The sequence below is a fragment of the Narcine bancroftii genome, chromosome 3, assembly GCF_036971445.1.
Source record: "Narcine bancroftii isolate sNarBan1 chromosome 3, sNarBan1.hap1, whole genome shotgun sequence".
NCBI lineage: Eukaryota > Metazoa > Chordata > Chondrichthyes > Torpediniformes > Narcinidae > Narcine > Narcine bancroftii.
The window spans coordinates 158788920-158814541 of NC_091471.1; the positions used below are offsets into that span (position 1 = coordinate 158788920).

Below are 25622 nucleotides of genomic sequence, written 5' to 3' on the forward strand. Positions count from 1 at the left end.
CACCTCTCTGTGCTTAATCATGAACCTCTTGGGAAGTGTTCTCTTATTATTGCGTGTACTAACTGTGTGGTATTTCTGTGAAAGGAAATGACTATCTTTATGCGGCCAAAGTGTATCGAGATGAACCTCTTCGAAAGAAAGCTGAGTTGTTGAAGATGGAAAGTTGTGAGAAGCTCGCAAAACTAAATGACCTGTATCGAGGAGGCTGAACCAGACAACAGGATCTAATCCTTTAAGTTGAATGTTTTGTTGTATAGAGATGCATTTCAATCTGTCATTATTTTAAAGATAAATCAGTCTTGTAACCTAGAGAGCCCTGCCTTGTGGCCTAATTACACAAGTGTCTGATTATAGCCAAAGCATCTTGCGATGGCTGTTTATAGTGTCCTGTCACTTTATTGTATACAATACAGTGTATTCTAGATTAGCTTTTTAAAAAAGCACATGACTAAGGTGAATACAATTAATGTCCGCTAATATCACAGGTCTAATAGCATGGTGGGTCCATTTTTTAATTCTGCTGTTTGCCTGTGTTGATGTCTATACAAGTTGGTCCCCACACATTGACTGAGCTAATGTCCAATCCATAGCCATCTGTGTACCTGAAGAGACTTTCCTGACTCTTTTGTTTAGATTTTGTACTTTTGAAATATGACTCTTGATAAAATAACCTGAGTACATGCTTGAGAAGGATTTTAATGCATTCCTTGGTTATGTCCTGAAATTATAGATAATTCAATTTTTTTGAGACATGGAAATTTGCCATGGCAAGATGTATTCATTGATAATTTTTGTCACTTCCTAACTAGGCTAAGCAATGAGATGATTACATGACATATTCCTTATATTAAGGATTATGTAGACGTTCTTGGGAATAATGTCCACTTTTGCATGTGTAGCAGTGTGTAACCTCTTAATTTGTGAATATTGTACAGTGATGTGTCCTTGAGCAGCCTTTGTTTTTATTGAGCCATTCTGAAAAGTAATAACAAATGTATATATATTAAATTATGAAGAAAACTGCAGAATTAGAATTTGTTCACTGTGACGTGTGGGCGAGGAGATTGTGTACAAGGTGCTGGCAGGGACAGGAAGTATGAAGTGACTTTTTTTCCCCCCAACATGATAAATCTGTGCCCTCTTGAATAAATTAACTTCTAACTAGTTATCATCACTCTCCTCTGTACCTTCACTATCTACATCTCTCAGATATTCTGTAGGTGTTTACCACATGCATAATTTTGCACATTTTTGTAGTACATTGAATACTTTGCAGGTATTTTCAGTCAGTCAACAAATAGACCCAAAGGTTGTAATAAATGGGAACAGAAGGAGGCTGTTCAATCCATCTTTCCGTCTTCACTATTCAGTGAGATTGTGCCTGATTTGCTACCTCAGTTTGCACACACTTTCCTTGATGCCCTGTAGCCAATGATCTGTGTTATGCACAATAATATGAATGAAGTAAGGGTTTACGCAAGTGGTTAGGGCAGCACTATTACAGTACCAACAATGTGGGTTTGAACCGGCTGCAGGAGATTATAAGGAGCTTGTATGTTCTCCCTGTGTCTGCATGGGTTTCCACTGGGTGTTCCAGTTTCCTCGCATATTTCAAATACTTGTAGGGTTAGTAGATTAATTGCTCACATGGGTGTATTTGGGCGACATGGACTCATGGGCCAGAAGGACCGGTTACTGTGCTGTATCTCTAAATACTTCCTTGCCTTACCTTAGTGGCTGAGCTTTGAGGCTGAGATATGCCTCTGTTCCATTCTGCCCTAAAGGAACATCCAAGCGTCAAACCCTGCCAAAGCCCTATAATAAATTTGTAATATGGTGAGATCACATCCTTCCTAACCTTTCTTCCAACCTTTAAAGAATTTAGATCCAGGCTTTGTCACTGGTTCCTCATAAAAGGGGGAAAATTATGCCTTTGGAAAAAGTGATTTATAGAAAATGCTGCTTATGAGATTTTTTACTTTTGTAGCCTAAGGAATTTCCTTAGTCCAGTATTTTGTCCAGTGAGCCTTCACACACTCCTGTGGCAGACTCATCCTTCCTTGGTTAAGAGATAAATTGTTCACAACTACAGGTTTGGTCTACTAAACCAATATTTCTTTACTCTTGCCCTCAATCTTTTGCAGTGAAATTCCAATATGTTTTTCCTAATTACTTGTCATTCTTGCATGCTAATTTTCCTGATGCAGAGTCTCGATCTGAAACGTGGACCATGCCTCTGCCTCCACAGATGCTGCCTGACCTGCTGAGTTCCTTGTTTTATTTTAATCCAGATTCCAGCATCTGCAGTCTTTTAAGTTTGTAGCAGGACACATGAATCCCACAGAGGGCTCCCAGTTCCCCAGTCTTGCCATTTTAAAAATCTGTTTTTTACTTTAGTGGTGAACATGGAAAAGTTCATATTCCATCTGCCACCAATTGGCATTTGACAACATGTGATTGATTCATTAGACCCTCTGTCCTGCAGTGATTTAAAAAAAATAAAATAAAATTTCTAGCTCTGTAACATTGGCCAACATATGACATAATTGATTCAGTCATCTAACTTATTTTGTAAATACCTGAGCTTAAGTATTGATCCTTGATGTACTGCACTTAAGATAATATCCACTAATTTCTCTTTTTTAATAAACCAATTTGAAATCTTTTCCCTGATTCATTATTCAATCATTATACTTCAGAACAAAGTTCTGAAGTTAACCCCAGTCTGTCTTTAGTGAAATCATAAATACATCTAAGATTTTAATTGTACATTTGAATTCCTGATTATAATATATATATATTTAATGTACCTTTCACTTAATCTGCATCAAATAAAAGTTATTTTAAGTGTGTTAACTGGATGGCTTTGAGTTTGGTGTCTGTTTCCTATGGATGGCTGCACAGTGGGCTTGAATCCTCCATTATCCTGAGGCTTGTGAATCTGCCAATCTATTGCCTTCCCACCCTGATTCCAATAAAAATGTAAAGAGTTGGACGAGTTCAGTAATATCAGGGCTAATCCAATCATGACCGCTCTGTGTACTGCAAATACTTGTCCATCTTGGCTAGTCCTAGGGTTGTACAGCACAGAAATGACTGATGTTGGCTATGCTGGTCTATACTAATCCTATTTACCTGCCTTAGGACTGTATCCTATGCCTTGGCTATTTAAATATCTGGCTAAATACATCTTAAATGTGGTAATTCTATCATGCTCCATCTTCTCCCATAAATGCAATGGACTCCACAGTCATCAGGTGGAGAATTCCAACGAATCTCCTGCCATTATGTTCTAAAGTGATCAGCTGTGAAGTCTGCTAGTATCAGCTTTCCAGTTAGAGGATAAAGACTTGAAGGGGACACAAGGGATGACATTCCACAGCAAGGGTGGTGGGTGTGTGGAACAAGTTGCCAGAAGAAGTGGAGGAGGTGGGGTCAATTGCGATGTTTAACAGACATTTAGACAGGTACACGTATAGGAAAGGTTTAGGAATTTGGGCCAAAAGCAGGCAATATCTCAGGAGGAAAAATTGCTGAGCATGGAGAAGTTCAACCAAAGGGCCTAGCTCTGCTATAAAACTGAGTTGGATCTTCCTCCACCAGTGGAAATATCCTCTCAATATCCACACACTCTCAAAACCTAAAATACCTGAACTTTGACTCTGGGGGAAAACAGAGTTATACACTGGTGTGGGTTGAGGAAACAGCTGGAATAAATGGTTCAAGGTGGCAGGTGGACTGCCTCAGGGATCAATGCCTGGACCCCAATTCTTCACCATGTATCAGTCATCTGGACAAGAGAAAATCTAACATCTCAAACTGCACGTGACGTAAAGCTGGAAGAAATGTGATGACAAATTGGGCAAATTTAAGATCAACCATTTTGATTCTTAAAAATACAGAATTATATCATTGGAATTGTGATGGATTGGGAAAGGGGATGGTGTGTCCTTGTGCACCAGATGCTGAAAACAGTATGTCAGGGAGACCTCTAAATATATGGTTATAGGAGTGAGGGTGTCTTGCTGCAAATGGTCAGGTCTATTGGGAGATCCCCTTTGGAGTTTGGCGTGCAAGCTTTGGTCTCAGTTTGCAGATTAATGTTCCTGCAGAAAACATCTGCAACTCGTGTTTTTGTTTTTTATACATATTTCTTTGTTTCATCTTAAACTTCTGTAGGAGTGAGCTTCATGTTGTCAGAATAAGAATTTCTTGTTGAATTTAGTTACTGATTCATTGATGACGGTACCTTTTTTGACAGTTCATGATCCCCCTAGTGCTCCTATCCTTCCACAGTCCCATTCTCCAAATACCTCCTCACCACTAATCCTGCTGTTCATGCCTCACCGCCCCATCTATAACTCTCCTTTCACTCATAACCCATTTTACTCACGATGTACAACTCCCATTGCCACAAAGTGCCTTGGGAGTTCCTGATAATAGTCTTTGGGTTTCATGATGTGTGCTACTCCCTGTGAACCTCACTACTGCAATGTATAATAGACAGAGGGTTAATTCACACAACAACCTGTTTTATCTGCAAAAAATTTCTGAAAAAAGTCAACATTTCATTTTCTTCTGGGCAGTTACTGGAGAGACTTTTGTCCGGGTCAACTGGAAGTCATTGTGACATTTTGTTTGGAAATATCTGGTGGTTTGTTGCTGAAAGTGAAAACACTCAGTGGAATTTCACTTGCAGCCTTGACTGTTTATGAATATTAGGAAATTGTTTATCATCTCTTCTGAACACCTATACTCACTTCAAAAGGGAAAATAATGTCTGCAGATGCTGGAGTACTGGAGCCACACAGAAAAGCCAAGGAGGAACTTGGCAGGTAATGCAGAATCATGAAAAGCAATAGGCAGCTGATATTTCAGACATGAGCCCTTCACAGAGATGCAGGCAAACGTCACGTGAGTGACATCCAGGTGCTCCACTTTCCTTCAACGGTCACATGGCTAGATTTGGGGCGGTGCCGGCTCGTGGGCCGGTTACAAACTCGAAACACTTGGTGGGATGGAACTGGTAGCATAGTCTCAGCAGCGAAGAGTTGGACCGAAGGGCCAGATGTGGCGCGGGACCCCGGTTGACCGTAAAAGTGGCCAGATATTGGATGTCCAAACGTTGCAGCATTCGCAGCCTCCCGTCACGTGACACACCCACCCGGCCCCTGATTTTTTGGAGTGGGAGCCGCCCCTCACGTGACTTCCATGACCAATCGGAGACCGGTTGGCCGGCAGGGAGAGCGCTTCCGATGTGAAAGGTTAGCGGGAGGCGTTCGAGTGCAGGAATCGCCTTCAGGTGAATACTCGCGCGCAACCCCGAGAACGGGCTCGTCGAAGGGAGTCGGGTAGAGAGGCCGGCTGCGTGGATGTGATTAGGGAGGGGCTGGATAGAAGAGGCCGAAGGGCCCCCTCTGTGAAGTACCGACGTATGGATCCCCCTTAGCTTGGGTTCGCTGCTGCTCTTTGGCCGTCGCATCGCGACACCACCCCCGCTCGCCCCGGGCCTGTCCTGCCCTTTCTCACTCACGGCACGCCAATTACCCGCCACAGATTTCCACCCCAACCAATCATCGCACCACATGGATCGTCCTCGCCCACAGACCTGTCATCCTCCACCGCCTCTTTCCCGCCCTACCCCTCGACCCCTCTTCACTGGACTGTCTTACTCTCCTCTCACCCTTTACAATACAATCATGGCTCACACTTTACCCCGACGACTCCCTCTGACCCTTCGCAATTCCCCCCCCCCCCCCCCCCCCCCATGGGCCCCTCTCACCCTTCGCAATTCCCCCCACGGCCCCCCTTGCTCTCCGCTATTCCCTCCACGGTGCCCTCCGGCTCTCTGCAATCCCCCCGCCCCCACGACCCCCTTCACCTTCGACAGCTTCCCCATGACTCCTCACCCTTTAAATCCCCTCCATAGACCTTTGTTGTCTCACTCTGCTTTCCCCTGAATCCCTCTTCTTAGACCCCACCCCCCTTTCCTGCTTTTGTTGGACCTGCCCAGGACCTGACCATTTCCTTTTGAACCCCTCTCGCTCTACAACTCCACCGCCTCCTCATTAGATCTCATTTGGATCTGTCTACCCCATTTTCCTGTCTCCACAAGTACCTTGCTGTAGATCTGCTTCCATGTTCCCTCTCGATGGACCCTCACTTGCCCAGGACCTATCTGCCACCCTATTTCACCTCCTTTAAACACCTCTCCACAGATACCTCTCCCTGAATACATCTCTCCTCACTGCAGCCTCTTGTCATGTATCTCTCCCACACCCTGTGGACTGAAACGCCCCCTTCTCTGCTGATACCCACAATGTCTACCTCATTTTCTTTCACTCCTTCATTCCTTGTAATTCTCCTCCTCTGCAACCTTTCTTCCCAGTCTTCCCTCCCCTTTCCTTTGGACAATTCTCTTCTTTGTTAAGAACACCACTCCAAAGTTTGCAGATAATTTAAATTTTAGATCAAGTGACCACTTGGTTTTCTCTAACTTGAAAGATGTTTACACCTCCATTGCTGTCATCATTTCACCTTGATCCTGGGCTATAGAATTCTCCTTCCAAACCTCTTGCTCCTTTGGCAGCCATGGCCAATCATCTCTTTGATCACCTTGCTTTTAATTCCTGGTTGGCAGATTTCTGTTAATAAACCTGCTTGGAAAGCTATTGTGCAAAGTGCAAAACTACAAAGCTTAAATTTATTTTGAAAAAATATTGATTGATTACTTCAGACCCACTTTATACTTTTCAGGGTTTGTATTAAGGGGTTATTTACCTGCTGCACTTTTCCTGTGCATTCTTCCCATCTTCCAAGCTTTAACCTCATCCAAAAATGTCCTGACAATCCCCAAACTTTGACATGACCTGTTCTCCTATCTGTCTGTGCTTGCTCTCAGACTTCAGCTCCCAGATAAGGACAATTTAAATGTTCATATATCTCATCCTGACATGGGCTGTCTCCTCCATTCCTCTGAACTCTTGTGTGCATTCTTAGTTTTGATTTTTTTGTGCTCTCAGATTGTAGTAGCAACAATGATGGTCAATAAGTGTTTCTTTAATTTCATTATCAAACTTCTACTTTAAAAAGTATTCAAACTTCAGCCAGCAGCCATAACATTTAAAAAATTTTAATTGCTGTAAGTGCTTTGGGATTTTTTGCTGTTTTAGTTCCTTTATATGATGTTGTGTAATGATATTTAATTAGCCTTTGTAGAATTAGTTAACTGGTTTTCAATACTTCACAGTTTTACATCATTGGTGAGAGTGACCACAACTCTGAGATTCAATATAGCCATGGAAAAGAATTTAAAAAAAAACAGTCAAATTGGGAAAGTGCTTAATTGGGGAAGGGCTAATTATGAAGGGATGAGGCAGGAACTAGCAAGAGTAAATTGGAAACATATGTTTAAGGGTGAAAGCACAGAAGTAATGTGGAGGAAGTGTGGGGACCATTTGTGCTGGGTTCAAGATAGATTTGTCCCACTTGGACAAGTGAAAGATGGTAGGAAAAGGGAACTGTGGCTGATGAAACAAATCAGGCAACTAGTCAAGAGGAAGAAGGAAGCATATATTAGATATAGGAAACATGAAACAGGATGGGATCATGAGAAGTATATGGTAGCCAGGAGGGAGCTTAAGTAAGGACTTAGAAGAGCTCAAAGGGGACATGTAGAATTAAGGAAAACCCCAAGATGTTCTATGTGTATGTGAAGAACAAAGATAACGAGAATGAAGTTGGGAGTGCTAAAGGATAAAGGAAGCAACGTGTGCCTGGAGACAGGAGGTTGGGGAGATTGTAAATGAATACTTTGTGTCATTATTAACAAGAGAAAAGGACCTTGTTCGCGGTGAGGTTGAAATTGAACAGGCCTGTGTGCTGTGCAATGTGGAGATTAAGGAGAGGAAATGTTGGATCATCTTAAAAACATCAAGATTGTTAAGTCCCTGGGCAGGATGCAATATACCCAAGATTGCTGTAGGAAATGAGGTTAGAGATAGCTGGGGCAGTAGCTATGATCTTTGAATCCTATTTGGCCACAGGGGAGGTGCAGGAAGATTGGAGAATGGCAAATGTAGTCTTGTTTTAAAAAAGGTAACAGTGTGAATCCTGTGAATTGTAGACTGGCATGTCTTATACAAATGCTCATAGATCCTATCCTTAAGAATTCTCTCCAATAGTTTGCACACCACTGACATAAGTACGGATACTCAAGGTTGGTCAGCATGGCTTTGTGAAGGGAAGGTGGTGCCTCATGAGTCTAATTGAGTTTTTTGAGGTAACAAGGAATTGATCAAGGGAGGGCAGTAGATGTGGTCTACATGGATTTTAGCAAGGCATTTGACAAGGTCCCCCATAAGAGTCTCATCCCGAAAGTCATACCTTGGCTGTGTGGGAAAAAAAATTGGCTTAACCATATAACCACTTACAACATAGAACAGGCCAATTCGGCCCTACTAGTTCATGCCGTAACAAATCCCCACCCTCCTAGTCCCACTGACCAGCACCCGGTCCATACCCCTCTAGTCCCCTCCTATCCATGTAACGATCCAGTCTATCCTTAAATGTAACTAATGACCCCGCCTCAACCACATCTGCCGGAAGCTCATTCCACATCCCTACCACCCTTTGCGTAAAGAAATTTCCCCTCATGTTCCCCTTATAATTCTCCCCCTTCAACCTTAAACCATGCCCTCCAGTTTGAATCTCCCGCATTCTTAAATGAAAAATCCTATCCACATTTACTCTGTCTGTCCCTTTTAAAATCTTAAACATCTCTATCAAGTCCCCCCTCAATCTTCTACGCTCCAGAGAAAAAAGCCCTAGTCTGCACAACCTTTCCCTGTAATTCAAACCTTGAAATCCTGTCAACATTCTCGTGAACCTTCTCTGCACTCTCTCTATTTTATTTATATCTTTCCTATAATTTGGTGACCAAAACTGTACACAGTACTCCAAATTTGGCCTCACCAATGCCTTGTACAATTTCATCATAACCTCCCTACTCTTGAATTCAATATTCCGATTTATGAAGGCCAACATTCCAAATGCCTTCTTCACCACACCATCTACCTGAGTATCAGCCTTGAGGGTACTATTTACCATCACTCCTAAATCCCTTTGATGCTCTGCACCTCTCAATAGCCTACCATTTAATGCATATGACCTATTTTGATTTGCCTTTCCAAAATGTAACACTTCACATTTATCTGTATTAAATTCCATCAGCCAATTCTCAGCCACACCTCCAGACTTCCTAAATCACCTTTTAATTGACAGTAATCTTCCTCACTGTCCACAATACCACCAATCTTTGTATCATCCGCAAACTTGCTTATCCAATTCTCCACCCCTACTTCCAGATTGTTAATATATATAACAAACAATAGTGGACCCAGGACCGATCCCTGAGGAACTCCACTAGTCACCAGCCTCCAATTGGACAAACAATTTTCTACCACTACTCTCTGACACCTCCCATCCAACCATTTCTGAATCCATTTCACTACCTCCTTATTTATACCTAATGCCTCCACCTTTTTTCTTAACCTCTTGTGGGGAACTTTGTCAAAAGCTTTACTAAAGTCTAAATGGACAACATCCACAGCTTTCCTTTCATCAACCTTTTTTGTAACCCCCTCGAAAAACTCAATCAGGTTTGTCAAGCATGATCTACCCCTGACAAAAACCATGCTAATTACTCCCTATCAATCCCTGAACCTCCAAATATTTGTAAATACCATCCCTCAGAACACTTTCCATCAACTTGCCCACCACAGACGTCAGACTCACGGGCCTATATTTCCCAGGTTTACATTTGGACCCTTTCTTAAACAGCAGAACCACATGCACAACCCTCCAATTCTTTGGCACTACCCCCGTGGCCAGTGACATCCTAAATATCTCTTTTTTTTATTTTTCACACTATAAACCATATTGACCAAGATACATACAGACGTTTTTCTTCTTAAATATATACAGTGTCGTTTTCTCCCCTTTTTCCCCCGTCCCTTCCCTCCCTCCCTCACTCCCTTCCCCATTGATTGAAAGTTCAATCTATAAGATACATTAAACCCGTTAAACAATGTTGTCACTTAATAAAAATAAACGAAATTTTACTGAGTCAGTTCTTTTTGTTATCTTCTCCTTCTGTCATTTTAGTTGGTGGAAGTCCATGGTAGGATTTCTCTATTGTGTTTCATGTATGGCTCCCATATTTGTTCAAATATTGTAATGTTATTTCTTAAATTATATGTTATTTTTTCTAATGGAATACATTTATTCATATCTATATACCATTGTTGTATTCTCAAGTTGTCTTCTAATTCCCAGGTTGACATAATACATTTTTTTGCTACAGCTAGGGCTATCATAACAAATCTTTTTTGTGCTCCATTCAAATCGAGTCCAAATTCTTTGTTTCTTATATTACTTAGGAGGAAGATCTCTGGGTTTTTTGGTATATTGCTTTTTGTGATTTTACTTAATATCTGGTTTAGATCTTCCCAAAATTTTTCCACTCTCTCACATGTCCAAATTTCATGAATTGTTGTTCCCATTTCCTTTTTACAGTGAAAACATCTGTCTGATACTGTTGGGTCCCATTTATTTAACTTTTGAGGTGTGATGTATAGCCTGTGTATCCAGTTATATTGTATCATGCGTAACCTCGTGTTTATTGTATTTCTCATAGTTCCGGAGTATAGCTTCTCCCATGTGTCATTCTTTATCTTTATGTTTAGATCTTGTTCCCATTTTTGTTTAGGTTTACCGTTTGTTTCCTCGTTCTCCTTTTCTTGCAATTTGATGTACATGTTTGTTACAAATTTTTTAATTATCATTGTGTCTGTAATTAGTATGTTCCCTTGCGTATCTGCTATCTTCAAAAAGATATCTTGCATAAATTTTTGATCTTCTTCATTAGGTGAATATACATTGAGTAAATTCCAAAATTCTGAATATATCTGACATTTTATCATTACATTTTTATTGATTAATATAGCTACTACTCTGGCTTTTGAATTATATGATGCTGCTGTTACATGTCCTATCCAATCTCTCTTTAATTTCTTGTGTTCCACTTCAGTTAGATGTGTTTCTTGTACGAATGCTATATCAATTTTTTCAGTAAATTTAACAGTTTCTTCCTTTTGATTTGGTTATGTATTCCATTAATATTTAAAGTCATATAGTTCAACATAGTCATTTCATACTTTGTTTATCTTTCCTTTCTGTTTCCTCATCACCACCTTCCTTTCTTATCCATTTCTGCTTTCTTTTTTTGAACACATTATAAGACAACATTTCTAAAACATAAAATATTTCCACTATTCTCATATCTAAAATTCCTTTAACCCCCAATAATCCCTCCCCTTTCTGAGTTGCCCTTTGTCCCTTGTTGGGCAACCACATCTCCCCTCTCCATTTGGATTTGCGAATCCGCTCGCAAGCGTCAACTGATTTCGCAGTGACTGTTATTTTCCCCCACCCAGCCCCCCCCCCAGAAAAGATTTTAATCTTCATATATAACAAAGGTCACTCTCTTAATTCCCTCCTTACTTCCTTTCTTCCTTTTCTTTCCCTTCTTAGTTCTTACCTATATATATATGTGTATGTATATATATATATATATATATATGTATACATACACACACACATAGTTTGTTGTCATTTTTGTTCTTGTTACATCTCTTCATCTCTCTGTCTGTTTTGTAGTTGTTCTGCAAATTTTCGTGCTTCCGAATCCAAGAATAGTTTGCTTTGCTGCCCCGGAATAACTATTTTAAGTACCGCTGGGTATTTTAACATAAATTTATAACCTTTTTTCCATAGGGTCGTTTTTGCTGCTTTGAACTCCTTCGTCTTCTTCAGGAGTTCAAAACTTATATCTGGATAGAAAAAAAATTTTTGACCCTTGTATTCCAGTGGTTTTTTGTCTCTTATTTTTTTCATTGCCTTCTCCAATATATTTTCTCTTGTTGTATATCTTGGGAATTTTACTAGAATGGATCTTGGTTTTTGTTGTGGCTGTGGTTTAGGGGCTAATGTTCTGTGTGCCCTTTCTATTTCCATTTCTTCCTGTAATTCTGGTCTTCCTAGGACCCTGGGGATCCATTCTTTTATAAATTCTTTCATATTTTTGCCTTCTTCATCTTCCTTAAGGCCCACTATCTTTATATTGTTTCTTCTATTATAATTTTCCATTATATCTATCTTCTGAGCTAACAGCTCCTGTGTCTCTTTAACTTTTTTACCAGATTCTTCTAATTTCTTTTTTAAGTCATCTACTTCCATTTCTATGGCTGTTTCTCGTTCTTCCACCTTCTCTACTCTTTTTCCTATATCTGTCATGATCATCTCTAATCTATTCATTTTTTCTTCTGTACTTTTTATTTCACTGAATTCTTGTGACTGCCATTCTTTTACTGTTTCCATATATTCTTTAAAAAAAAAATCCATGTACTTGCCCTTCCCTTCATCTTCCATTTCTCTGTGTTCTTCCTCTTCTGAATCCACTCCAGGATCTGTGTCCTTTACCTCTGTCTCTTCTGGTTTTCTTGTTGGGTTGTTTGTTTTATTTTGTTGGGTATTTTTGGTCTTCTTATTTTTATTAAAAGTGTCTTGGTGTTGGTCTTCTTCCTCTGGGTTGGTCATCTGTTGTTTCTTTGATTTCCTATTTTTATTCTTTATTCTCTTCCTTCTTGTTCTCGTTATTTTCTATGTTTTCCTGTTGAGAGTCTTGCTGTTGTGTTGTAGTTGTCTGTTTCAGCTGTGGAGATTTACTCCTCAGCTGGTCCCCCCTCCCGTCAGTGTTATTTTTGTCTTGTGCGGTTGCGCACTTTTGTTTGGCTCCGTGAGCCATTTTTGTAGTCCCGAGTTTGGGGCTTCCAGTGACCTCAGGGAGCGGGCTTCTCTCTCCACGGTGGGCCTCCTCGTACTGGTAAGGCCTTCACCTTCCTCCTCCGATGTCTTTCCTTCTTTTCTTCCCGTTGTCTTTGGTTTTTCTTTCTTTTCTGCCATTTTCTCCACACTTTCACTTTGTTATGGTTTTTATGTTTGTGCCTTTGTTTTTTCTCTCTTTTTTTTACTTTTCTGGAGAGGGCTGGAGTTCCCCTACCGGCCACTACTCCATCACGTGACTCCTCCTAAATATCTCTGTTAATTGCTCCGCTATCTCTCCACAAGCCACCCTGAGTGTCCTTGGGAATATTTTGTCCGGTCCCGGAGATTTATCCACCTTTATCTTTTTCAATACAGCCATCACTCGGTTATCCTTATATGCTTCATTACCTCCCCACTATTTTTCTTTACTTCAACTGATTCAATATTTTTTTCATTAGTGAATACCGAGGCAAAGAAATCATTCAAAATTTCCCCCATTTCCTCTGACTTCTCACTCAGCCTACCCTCGCTATCTACAAGGAGTCCAATTTTATCCCTCACTAATCTTTTACTTTTAATGTACCTATAGAAACCCTTTGGATTTATTTTTACTCTGTCTGCCAAAGCCTCTTCGTGCCTTTTTTCGGCCTTTCTAATTTCTTTCTTAAGATTGCTTCTACACTTCTTGTAGTCCTCCTTCAAATTCTCAGCTCCCTGCTCTTTATACCTCTTGTACACCTCCCTTTTTCTCCTAACCAAATTTTCAATATTCTTCGAAAACCAAGCCTCCCTATGACTTCCAGCCTTTCCTTTGATCCTCACTGGGACATATCTGCTCTGTACCCTCAAAATTTCTTTTTTGAATATCCTCCATTTGTCATTTACATCTTTACTTGAAAATATCCTGTCCCACTCAATACTCCCCAAATCCCTTCTTATTCCTTCGAAATTTGCTCTTCTCCAATCCAGATCCTCAACTTTAGGCCCCTCTTTGCTCTTCCCTAAAACTAACCGAAAACTAACAGAGTTATGATCACTAGACCCAAGTTGTTCTCCAACATTAATGTCCCATACCTGAGCTAACTCGTTCCCTAACAGGAGATCCAGTATTACACTGTCCCGAGTCAGTTCTTCTACAAATTGATTTAGAAAACAATCTTGAACACATTTAATGAACTCTAGCCTCCTCCACCCCTCAATTCCACCCAAACAGCCTCACTGGACGATCCCTCCAGACCATCCTGCCACCTCACGGCAGTAATGTCCTCCTTAACAAGCAGAGCCAGGTCTCACTAATTGCCACAATATCATGACCCCAAGTATCTGTCCATGCTCTAAGCTCATCTACCTTATTCACTATGCTTCTTGCATTAAAATATATGCCAGTAGGCTTGTAGGAAGAAAGCAGAGAGTAGTAGTGGACGGAAAATATTCTGCATGGAAGTAAGTGACTAGTGGAGTGCTGCAGGCGTCTGATCTGGGACTCCTGCTTTTTGTGATTTAAAAAAAAAAATGACCTGGATGAAGAGACCGAAGGATGGGTCAGTAAGTTTGCGGATGACATGAAGGTTGGAGGATTTGTGGATAGAGCTGAAGGATGCAGAGTTGGGCAGAAAAGTGGTAGATGGATTTCAATTTGGATAAATGTGAGGTGATGCATTTTGGAAGGACAAACTAGAAGGCTGAGTACAGAGTTAATAGTCGGTTACTTAAGAATGTGGATGAACAGAGGAACCTTGGGGTATAAATCCTCAAGGTCGCCGCACAGGTTGATGGGATAGTTAAACTGGGATGCAGGATTCATTAATGGGGGGATTGAATTTAGGAACAGAGAGTTTATGTTGCAGCTCAGACCACAGTTCAGTTCTGGTCACCTCATTATAAGGATGTGAAAGCTATGGAGAGGGTGCAGAGGAGATTTACCAGGATGTTGCCTGGATTGGGAAATCAGTCTTATGAGGCAAGGTTAGCAGAGCTTGGAGTTTTCTCTTTGGAATATAGAAGGATGAGAGGAGATGATAGAGGTCTACGAGATTATAAGAGGCATGGATAGGGTGGACAGCCAGCACCCGTTTCAAGATTCAATTTAGTCATAGTAATAAAACTGTGTCGTATTACATGAAATTCTTTTTTTACCTGCTGCACCACCTTCAGGAATTGCCTAAGTGCCTCTTACAGTTTTAGACAGACTTGCAGTCAGTCAGAGAAGCAAAAGAGAGCCCCTGGATTCACCAAATTTCCCTAGATTTTCCTCCACTGCTTCCTCAGACACAGAGTCCAGTCCAAACTATTGGCAACCTGAGCTCCAGATCTGAACCTCCGACACATCACGAACCCTTCAGCACCCTCAGTACCTCCTCACATCGTGGTTCCAATACCCGTAGTCATCCAGCAGTCCGTAGTCTAGTGCGAGTCTCCTGACAGCAGTCTCCAGCAGCGAACAGCTTCCACTGGTCCCTCACCTCGAGTTGCCAGCAGCCTGCCGCATGCACTGGTCCTGAGCCACAGAGCCTTCTAACTGGTCTGCCTCTATGATCACCGTCCCTGTGATCACCTCCTCCACTTCTCCCTCTCAGATGATGCATGTTCTTCCTGTCTTCTGGTGCCCTGCTCCAGTCCTCAGCTTCCCTGGAGTCTGCAGTCCCTCGTGGCTGCTGCCGATGAATAGGTGCCACCATCTTGGGTGCAGACCCACGGTCACGGGATTTCAAATAAAACCCTTGTTGGCTCCCTCAATGGCAGTCAATTGAGCAGCTAGATCCTGCAGAAGCACTGCATCTCCGCTCCCCCACTCCCCATGGGTCTGCACCAGCGCTGCCACTACAGCAGCTCTGTCATCAATGCCATCTTCAACAGGGCAGGATCAGCAAACACCAGAGGACTTGTGTACAAAGTTAAGGTAGGGAAATTAACCCCCAAAAATCTTATAATACCTCGACAACAACAAATTAAATTTGCACAGTGCCTATAGTTTTGAAGTTATGAAGGTGCTCCCATAGATAATGTTGTTTCTGGTTTGTTCTAATGGATACTTATTCAGAGTGTTAAGGAGTACCTACTAGGCTAAGACAGAGGAGACTAACTTTGGGAAGGTGAAGTGATTGGCGGCGTGTTTAAAGTTGGGGAGCCTGCAGTCAGAGTTATAAACTGGTCGGTGTTTGAGCAAGGCAATGTTTGCAGCTGAAGTATATGGGGCAGAATGAAGGCAACAGATCACAAGTAGCTATTCATTTTTTGGTATTTGCTTTCATATTGAACATAAAATTACAATAAAAATATTGTCTTTTCAAGATGTTAAACTTCATTCTTTTTTCTGCATTTATGGTTCAGTTGGTAAGTGATCATTAATTATAATGAGAATATTTGAATGTAATTGCAAGAAAAAAATCAGTAGAAGTACTTTTCTGTGTTTCAGATTGCCTTGTGTGAAGTAACAAAAATGGCAGATGTAAGTAATATTTTCTTAATTGCTAAGAGGAAATTGCCTGAAATTGTTGCCAGCTAAAAACTATGAAAAGATCTCTGATCCAAAGAAAGGTTTCAACAATTCTGTTGTGTGTATTTTCATCCATTCTGAGTGAAATAATGATTATACCCAGTGTTGTAATCAATGCAGGCAATTTAGAAGTTGCAGAACATCATCTTTTGTGATGTTGTTGTGGGTGATGTCTGGGGCCCCACTGACAAGGTATTCACTTTTAATTCCTCATTGAAAACCAAGCAATGATAGTAAGGTGATTTTTAAGTTTCAACAATGGCGTTTGAAATACTGTATACAAAATATCTGTGGGATAAGGGTTAATTATATTTCTGCCATTCCTTAAAGTTTACTGTTCTTTCAATCCTCTGTTTAGTTTGCATTCATCCATTTAAACACTGGGAAGATCAAGACACAAGAGCCTATCTTCCTTCACCGCCTTCTGGTTCATGTCTAACGTCTATTGGAACCTGTCTCATTCCTAGCCCTCTCTTTTATTGGTTCTTGGTCCTCTCCAAACCAAAACATTGACAACTCCTTTCTCTTCCCCACCCTCACCCCCTCCACCTGTTGCTGTTTATGCTTTTTCTTTGCACATGGAGGATTGATTGAGCCCTCAGAACCAACCAATAAACTAAACATTCACTTCTCTCTTCCCCCATCCCTGGGTCAGGAAGACTTGAGTGTGAAATTGTGTTAATAGATTCAAAAACTTTCTTTCTGACTTCTATCAGCCTCGTGAGTGAGCCTTACAATAGTGAAACTCCATTCAATTGATCTCCCTCTGTAATTCCATTTATGTACAAATAGAAAAACAAACTTTTTCACTTTTTAACTTGGCACATACGACAATAAACAAACTTAGAACCTGCCTTGCTCCTTCCTGTTAACTCCAGCCATCCTTTTGGTAACTGCCTTGAATTGAATCAGACAGTAAAATCTAGGTGTAAACATGGCCATATCTTTGTTGTAAAGATTGTGTAAATCTGCAGTTAGCTGTTGCAATATTTATGCTTCCTTTCTTCACAATCTAGGGAATAAAAGTTCACCCTTGGTTGTTGATGCAGCTATGACCATGTGGTGTTGCCTTTCGAACATCAGTCAGAATTTGGAAATGGAGGTCAGTGAGGAACTGCCTCTGTATTGCAACGTGTTACACTTACCAACTGGAGCTGCACTTCTGCTCTTCCACTTCGATCAACTTATCTAAAATTTGCTGTCCTCCACTGCTATCTAGTCCTATTTGCACATCACTTCTTATTTGACTCCCATGTCTCCAATTTTAAATTGTGCAGAAATCCCATCATGTTCGTTCCCTTCTAAATTCAGCCAAAGAATAAATGAATGTAACAGAAAACTAAAACAGATGCAGGTAATGAATCACAGATAAAAATGGCAGCATTTCCAAATGGCTAGACTGATTATTTTGTCTTATTGCCCTTGTCTCCTTGAGAGAAGACTTAACCTCAAAGTTTTCAACCTGTCCCACACATTTGGTTGATCATTCACCTCCCCACCTGCTTTTGTAAAATACAAATGATGATGATAATGAGTTTGTCAAACAATATACATAAGCACCAAAATTCTTATCTGCTGCAGCCAAATAGGTACTTAAAACACTCCAGTAGTATACATTAATGTACAGTATGAAAAGAGATAGATATGGAAGACGATAAGTATTCACAATTACAGTTAGTGCTAGAAAAAATTGCATTTCAATAATGCAGACAGGCCTTTTTGTGGTGCCAGATTAGTTTAAGATTAGGGTAGTAAGGGGATTTTCAAAAGCCTGATAGCCTTTGGGGAGGAAAAAAGAAACTGTTGTTGAACCTAGAGGTGCTGGACTGCAGGCTCTTCTTCCCAAAAGGTTGCAGTGAGAAGAGGTAAAATTCACCTTATCGATGTCCTTGTATCTGCAGATGACTAGCCATTTATATTAAAATCAATGACAGCTCTGAATACTGGGGCATTCAGAAATTTGAACTTGAATTCTTTTTTTAAATTGAAAATTTGCAGTGAGATTGTATTTCTAAGCAGGAAAAAAATGTAATTTTCTTTTGCACAGGACTTGAAGAGGTATCTTTATAAGCAGTTGCCAAGGTAAAAGCATAATTTTTTTTTCCTTGTGTGCAATTCTATTACTTGGTTTCAGCCAAAATGAGGATCATCATCTAAATAGCTTTTTAACTGCTTTCTTTTGCATTAAGTTTGAATTATTTTCTAAAATAACATTCAAGATTCAATTTCTTGCCTTTTCTGGTCAATTTATCAGTATTTAAAACTTGCAAGAAAGGAAGTATCATAACTGTAGGTTTGTTGCAGTTCCCTTTTTTTTAGCTAACAATTTTGAAGGAGTAATTTCTCCTTGGTCTCTCACAATACTTTGAATCTACATGAACCTACTAATGATGTGCACTTAGAGAAACTAGTTTGGATCTGTTAACTCTTTGTCAGTAATTTATTCTAAACAGAGAGTCAATGTTTTATAGATATTCTAAGAAATGACACACAGACTTGTTGGATGCCTGACAAGAGAATGAATAGTACCAATTCACTTTGTCTGAAGAACCACTTAAAGCAACTGACTTGGTAACACCAAGCTGGGTGAGGCCTGAGTCAGATTTTTAAGGCAGAATGGAGGACAGTTGAAGCAAGATCAAAGACATCCAAAAGCCATATTGGCCTTGGGATTGATTTAATGTGACTAAGAACATAAACCGGAGTAGGAGCAGGCCATTAGGCCTTTGAGTCTGGTACACTAATCCATGAGACCATTGTTGATCTGACCAGGCACTCAGCTCCACCTACCTGTTTTTTCCCCATACCCTTCATTTCCTACTATGCAAAAATTAATTTAATTGTGCCTTAAATATATTTAATGAGGCAAACTCTACTGCTTCCTTAGGAAGAGAATTCACTACTCTCTGAGAAAAGCACTTCATCATCCTCTGTTGTAAATCTGCTCCCCAGAATCTTGAGATTATGTCTCCTTGTTCTAATCTCACCTACCAGTGGAACTAGCTTTCTTGCCTCTTCTCTATCCCCTTTTTAATTTTGTATGTTTTTATAAGATCCCCTCTTCTGAAAACAAGCAAGTATAGCCCTTTGCAAATTAATCTCTCCTCATAGGCTAAGCCCCCTCATCTCTGGAATCAACCTGGTGAACATTTTCTGCACCACCTCCAACACTGCAAGGATAATCCATGTGTAGTAGCCCTCTATTCTAGACTTAATTCAGATTTTTCTATGGTGAACAGCAGGTGAACAAAAGAATAAAAATTTGAATTCTAAGGAATAGAAAAGGGTTGAATTTTCATTTTTTAATGTATGTTTAATAATTTTCTCTGTTCTAAATTTTGCTTCATCTCTGAATAATTTTGGATTATCTTACAGTGTCGAGGGCCTTCATGCTATTGTAGTGTCTGACAGGGATGGAGTCCCTGTGATTAAAGGTAATTTATTAAATCTATACTTTTGCTGTAATGATAGTCGCTGAATAATATGTATTCCTAAGAGACACATGAGAGACTGCAGACACTAGAATATGGGGGGGGGGGGAAGCAATTTGCTGAAGGAGCTCAGACCATCAGTTGGAGAAAGAATGGTCCATGTTTTGAGTCAGAACCTTTTATCACAACTGTCTCCAAGGAGGGTTTTGGTCTGAAACGTTGACCATTCTTTTTCTCCTGTGGATGCTGCTCGACTGGCTGACTTCTTACAGCAGATTATTCTATGCTTGTCATCTGTATTCCTAATGTGACTGTCTGAAAGTGTTCCTGATCACAGCTGTATGACAGTTGAGCTGTTGCCTCAGAACCCCAGCAGTTTGGCTTTATTTTAATCTCCAGATCTGATTGCATTGGATCTTGCATGCTCCCCTTATGATCACTTGGGCTTCATCCTGATTCCCTCTCATTCTTCTGGATTCTAGTGATTATAATCCCAGGTAACTCAATCACTACTCATAGGTTAACCCCCTTCCGCTCTGAAATCAACTTGGTGAACCTCCTCTGCACCACCTCCAAAGCCAGTATATCCTTCCTCAAGTAATGAGACCAGCACTGCCCATAGTACTCTAGATGCAACCTCACCAACCTCTCGCAGCATAGCCAGAAAAAAATGGTAGGATAAGGGAACCAGGGTTGAAAAAAGAGGTAAGACAGCTAGATAATGGGAAGAAGGAAGGATACACAAGATTTAGGAAGCAAAAGTTAGGAAGGGCTCGTGAGAATTATGGAGCCAGGAAAGAACTTGAGAAAGGACCTGGGAGAGCTAGAAGGGGGCACGAGAATGCCTTAGCAAGTAAGATTAAGGAAAACCCTAAGGCATTCTATGCTTTTATGAAGAACAGAAGGATGAGGAGAATGAAGGTAGAGCCACTTAAGGAGAAAGGAGGGAACATATGGCAGAGGAGGTGGGGACATCCTAAATGAATACTCTAGTATTCACCAGAATGAGGAACCTCGATCATTGTGAGATCAGTATGGGACAGGCTTGTGTGCTGGAATATGCCAAGGTTAAGAAAGAGGAAGTGCTGTATATTTAAAAAAATATTTGGATTGATAAGTCCAGAGGACCAAACAAGATGTATTTCATGTTACTACAGGTAGCAAGCGAAGAGGTTGCTGGGGCAGTGATCTTTGGATCCTCCCTGGCAAATGTAGTGCCCTTGCTTAAAAAGAGGTAATAGGGAATATTCTTGGAATTGTAGACAGAGGGTCTTGCATCAGTGGTGGATAAACCTTTGGAGAGGATTCTTAGGGATAAGATTTATGAGCATTTAGTGAAGCAGTCTTCTCAGGGATAGTCAGCATGGCTTTAAAGGCAAGTTGGCCCTCAAACCTAATTGAGTTTTTTGAGAAAGGTAAAAGATAGGGCAGTAGATGTTGGGTATATGGATTTTATTAAGGCATTTTGATAAGGTCTCCCATGAGACATGGGACCCATGAAATGTGTCTGTTTCAGAATTGGCTTGCCTGCGGAAAGCAGAGGGCAGTAGTTGATGGAATGTCTACTTCCTTAAGGTCAGTGACCTGTGGAGTTATGCAGGGATCTGCTCTGGGACCCCTGCTCTTTGTGATTTTTATAAATGATCTGGACGAACAAGTGGAAGGATGGGTCAGTAGATTTGAAGATATCACAAAGATGATGTGGATAGTGCAGAAGGTTGTCATGGGTTACAACAGGATATAGACAGGATGAAGAGTTGGATGGAAAAGTGGCAGATGTATTTAAATCTGGATAAGTGTGAAGTGATTTTGGAAGGTCTAACTTGAGGATGGAGTACATGGTTAATGGCAGGATTCCTAACAGTAAAGAAGAACAGAGGGACCTTTGGGTCCAAATCCATGGATCTCTTAAGGTTACCTACAGGTTGATAATTAAGAAGACTTTATTGGGGGATTGAGTTCAAGAGATGTGAGGTAATGTTGCAGCCGATTTAAAACTCTGATTAGGCCACACTTCAATTCTTCTTTTTCAGTCTGATGACTACAGAAAGGTTGTTGAAGCTGATGAGAGGGTGCAGAGAAGATTTACCAGGTCATTGCCTCGAGTGGAGAATGTCTTATGAGGCAAGGCCAACAGAGTTGGGGCTTTTTCTCTTTGGAGTGAAGAAGGATGAGAGGTCACTTAATAGCAGTCAACAAGATTATAAGAGGCATAGATAGGGTGAACAAGAAACGTCTTTTCCCTGCCGTGACAGTAGCAAATTCCAATGAAATATCTCCTATAAGGAGAGGAGAGGTCAGGGGTAGGTTTTTTTTAATATATACACAATGAATGCATGAAATGCATTGCTGGTGATGGTGGGGGTGGCTGTTACAATAGGGACATTAAAAAAAAAACTCTTAGAAAGACACATGGATGTAAGAAACATTGAAAAATATGGGAGTTAGGGAAGATTAGATTGTCAGTAGGTTTATATAGGTCAGCACAATATCATGAGCCGAAGCTGTGCTGTATCGTTCTATATTCTACATTGGTTGAATTTGACTTTAATAAATGGATTTGTATTCTTTCTGCTTTGTTTGATGATTTGCTCGCTAGAGGATTTCTAGCAAGAGACTTTCTTGTCCTTGTTAAACGATGCAGTCAAGATTGCTATGGATTTGGAAAGTAAGGGGCACAAGCACATAACTGTTTAATGGAAAATCTGGCATGATTCCTAAATAGTCAAAGAAATCATAAAAATGGTTTGCTACTTGTATGTACAGAAATTTTCTACTTTTTCTAATAAGATGTATTATTGAACAATCAGTGAGAGAAAGGAACCTGACAAATTAGGCATTTGACTGCCAACCTAAACTTGGGCATTCAGTTAGTTCTTTTGTGGTATGGTGAAGAAAATTATTCGGGTTCTTCTTCCAGAACTTTGGATGTTTCTTGCAAATTTCCCAGTGCTTTGTCAATAAGGACCCCATGTTTCTCTACACTGGTGACACCAAATCTGGAAGCCTAAACTCACTGACCACTATCTCTGGCATTAATAGAATGTTAAGGGGCACAGTTATCCAACACCTGCACTTTTATTAATTTAAATTAGAAAAAAGGTAAGAATCAGATAATTTATAGTTTTTGAATTAAGTTGTTTCTTGTTTTTGTTCTGTAATTTCACTGAGGAGTGTGAAATTGTGTACTAGCAGGCCTAAAGATGGTTTCTTCCTCCCAACCAGCCTCCTGCATGAATTCCACAATGGTGCTCTCATGCTGCCCTTTGTGCTAAATGGTCTTTCTTTTCATTGAAGCTATACTTTCCAAATTGTGCTCTTTCCATTGGTGTATGAATATTAGAGATAAGATTTTAAACTAATTGCAGAAAAACCTCTCTCACTGTATGAGGTATAATGTGACAAATAAACTTGTATAACTTTATTTTAATGGTTTGGTCTTCAGTTTTCTCATTATTTTTGGTTCTAAATCAGTGCCACAGGTGACATGGAGAAACAGATCAGTTGGGGCAGGTAGGCAGAGGAATGGTTGATGCAATTTAATACAGAGAAATGTGAATATTTGCAATTTGGGAGGTCTAACGTGGGTAGGACCCATACAGTGAATGGTAGGGATCTGGAGAGTATTGTAAATCATGGAGTATTTTGAGAGTCCATATAACCATTTATGGAGAGGAAACAGGCCATGTTGGCCTTTCGAGTCCGCACCGGTTCACTGATTTTGTGCACCCTCTTCAGGCATTGGTCCCGGTAGATCTTCATTCAATAACGATGGGCGAATTCAATGCAGGTGGAATCAGATAATAGCAAAACTATAAGCAAACAGATTGGCTGTCTGTGTACCAAAAATAGTAAAACTTGACGAAACTGGATTTATTAAGAAAAGACAAATAATGGACAATATCTCTAAGTTCATTAACTTAATCCATGCAGTACAAGGAAAGAAGACTCCAACAGTGGCAGTTGCTTTTGACGCAGAGAAAGCTGTTGACAGGGTAGAATGGAATTATTTATTTAAAGTACTACAGCGGTTCAACCTACCAGAGAAATATATTAATTGGATTAAAGCATTATATAAGGGACTATTGGTGAAGGTGACAGTAAATGGATATATAATTGAACCAAGGTCAACTAGGCAGGGATGTCCACTATCTCCCTCACTGTTTGCTTTAGCTATAGAACCCTTGGCAGAACTGATAAGAACAGAAAATAAAAGCGATAAAATAAAAGGAATATAAAATCAATCTATTTGCAGATGATGTCATAGTATGCTTAACAGACATCACAAAGCACTATGCAAGTACAATAATGCCTTCCTGCTTCTATATTCATAACTTCTTTCTTGATCTTCCTTGAGAGGCTCCAGCGACCCAGGTTTGTTTCTGACCTCTGATGCTGTGTTGTAGAGATTGTACGTTCTTCCTGCAACTGTGAGTTTTATCCCGGTGATTTGATGTCTGCCCACACCACTAATCATGCTGGTAGGTTAATTATTTTGAGCATCAATGGCTAGTTGAAGAACATCAGGTTGTCAGCATCGAAGAGAGAATTGGTTTTGAGGAAATAAGTGGACAGAGGAAGTGGAAGTGCTGTTCTGATAGACTTAATGGACCTTTGATATGATAAGAAAATGTGAGAAGTACAAGTGTCTTGATAGGTTGGCAGCTTATCTTAGCAGGATGGGATAACTTGCTGTCAGTTTTCCCTCAGCCATTTTATGAATGGAACTCGTTTAGGTTCCTTTCCTCTGCCCTACGCATTAAGGAATTTCCATGTGCAAGGAATGGATTGGAGTTTAGCAGAAGGATTGGACATGGGGACTTTTCAGAGGTAATTTACAGAAGCCACATTTGTTCCTTTGTGAGTCTGCAGGCAGCTTGTCACAAGAGTTATGTGGTAAGATTTTTCTGTGTTTTAAACTTACTTGGCAAATTAACTATTGAAGTGGTTGAAATTAATTGTCCCCGACGGGTTATTTTTCTTCAGTTGCTAATGATAACGCACCAGAACATGCCCTGAGACCTGGATTCCTCTCTACCTTTGCCTTGGCAACAGATCAAGGAAGCAAGCTAGGACTTTCAAAAAATAAGAGCATAATTTGCTATTACAATTCCTACCAGGTAATTATTTCTGGTTTTATTTTTGTACTTAACTGAGCATTAAAGTAGTGTTTCTTTCCAACCCCATAATGACAATGAGAAATTGAAAGTGCAGAGAGATTCAGCAAGTTGGGCAAATGTGTGTGAAATTGGAGAGCATTCTTATTAAAATGTTGAACCAAAGAAAATTATGACTGATCAAAATTTAATATGAATTAGTAGCAGAAATAGTAACTTTATGTTCAAGTTTATCATCTTGTGCACACAAAGATGGAGGTTTTGTGAGAACTAAATCATGAAAATATTCAGATGCCGTGGCTGAAGTAAAAACACAAAATGCTGGAGAAACAGCTGCTCAAACAGTGTCCTTTATATAGAAAAGGTTAAAAAAATACATAACCAACGTTTCGCCTTCATGACGGGCATCAGAACAAAAGGATGGGAGAGGGGAAGGGAAGGAGAGGACAGCAGCAATCGGGAGGAGGAGGAGGAGGAGGAGGGATGGCTGGGTGGGTGGGTGGGTGGAGGGGGAGAACTGGAAAGGGGGAGGGGAAAAATAAGGCAAGCAGGTTAGCGGAAAGCAGAAAAGTCCCGGACCGAAGAGAAGGTGTTCCTCCAATCTGTGGGTGGTCAGGGTGGGATAGTGCATGAGGCCATGCACAGACATGCGAGTATGGGAGTGTGATACAGCATTGAAATGGTTATTTACTG

At 40.4% G+C, this 25622-nt stretch overlaps 2 protein-coding genes across 11 annotated transcripts in view; both read left to right on the forward strand.

Moving 5' to 3' along the window:
• dnajb14 (DnaJ heat shock protein family (Hsp40) member B14) overlaps positions 1-2861 on the forward strand; it is a 51437-nt gene extending 48576 nt beyond the window's left edge. Inside the window, exon 8 of the mRNA XM_069925602.1 lies at positions 85-2861. Coding sequence (XP_069781703.1) covers positions 85-209 — 125 coding nt within the window. The 3' untranslated portion in view covers positions 210-2861. The remainder of the gene's footprint in view (positions 1-84) is intronic.
• A 2362-nt stretch (positions 2862-5223) lies between these two features.
• lamtor3 (late endosomal/lysosomal adaptor, MAPK and MTOR activator 3) overlaps positions 5224-25622 on the forward strand; it is a 39575-nt gene continuing 19176 nt past the window's right edge. Inside the window, exons 1-7 of one of the 10 annotated variants that reach the window (XM_069925607.1) lie at positions 5232-5302; positions 16301-16333; positions 16502-16573; positions 17398-17483; positions 18429-18463; positions 19757-19815; positions 24799-24932. In XM_069925607.1, coding sequence (XP_069781708.1) covers positions 17433-17483; positions 18429-18463; positions 19757-19815; positions 24799-24932 — 279 coding nt within the window. In that variant the 5' untranslated portion in view covers positions 5232-5302; positions 16301-16333; positions 16502-16573; positions 17398-17432. The other 9 variants (XM_069925604.1, XM_069925606.1, XM_069925605.1 and 6 more) reach the window with 9 other exon arrangements.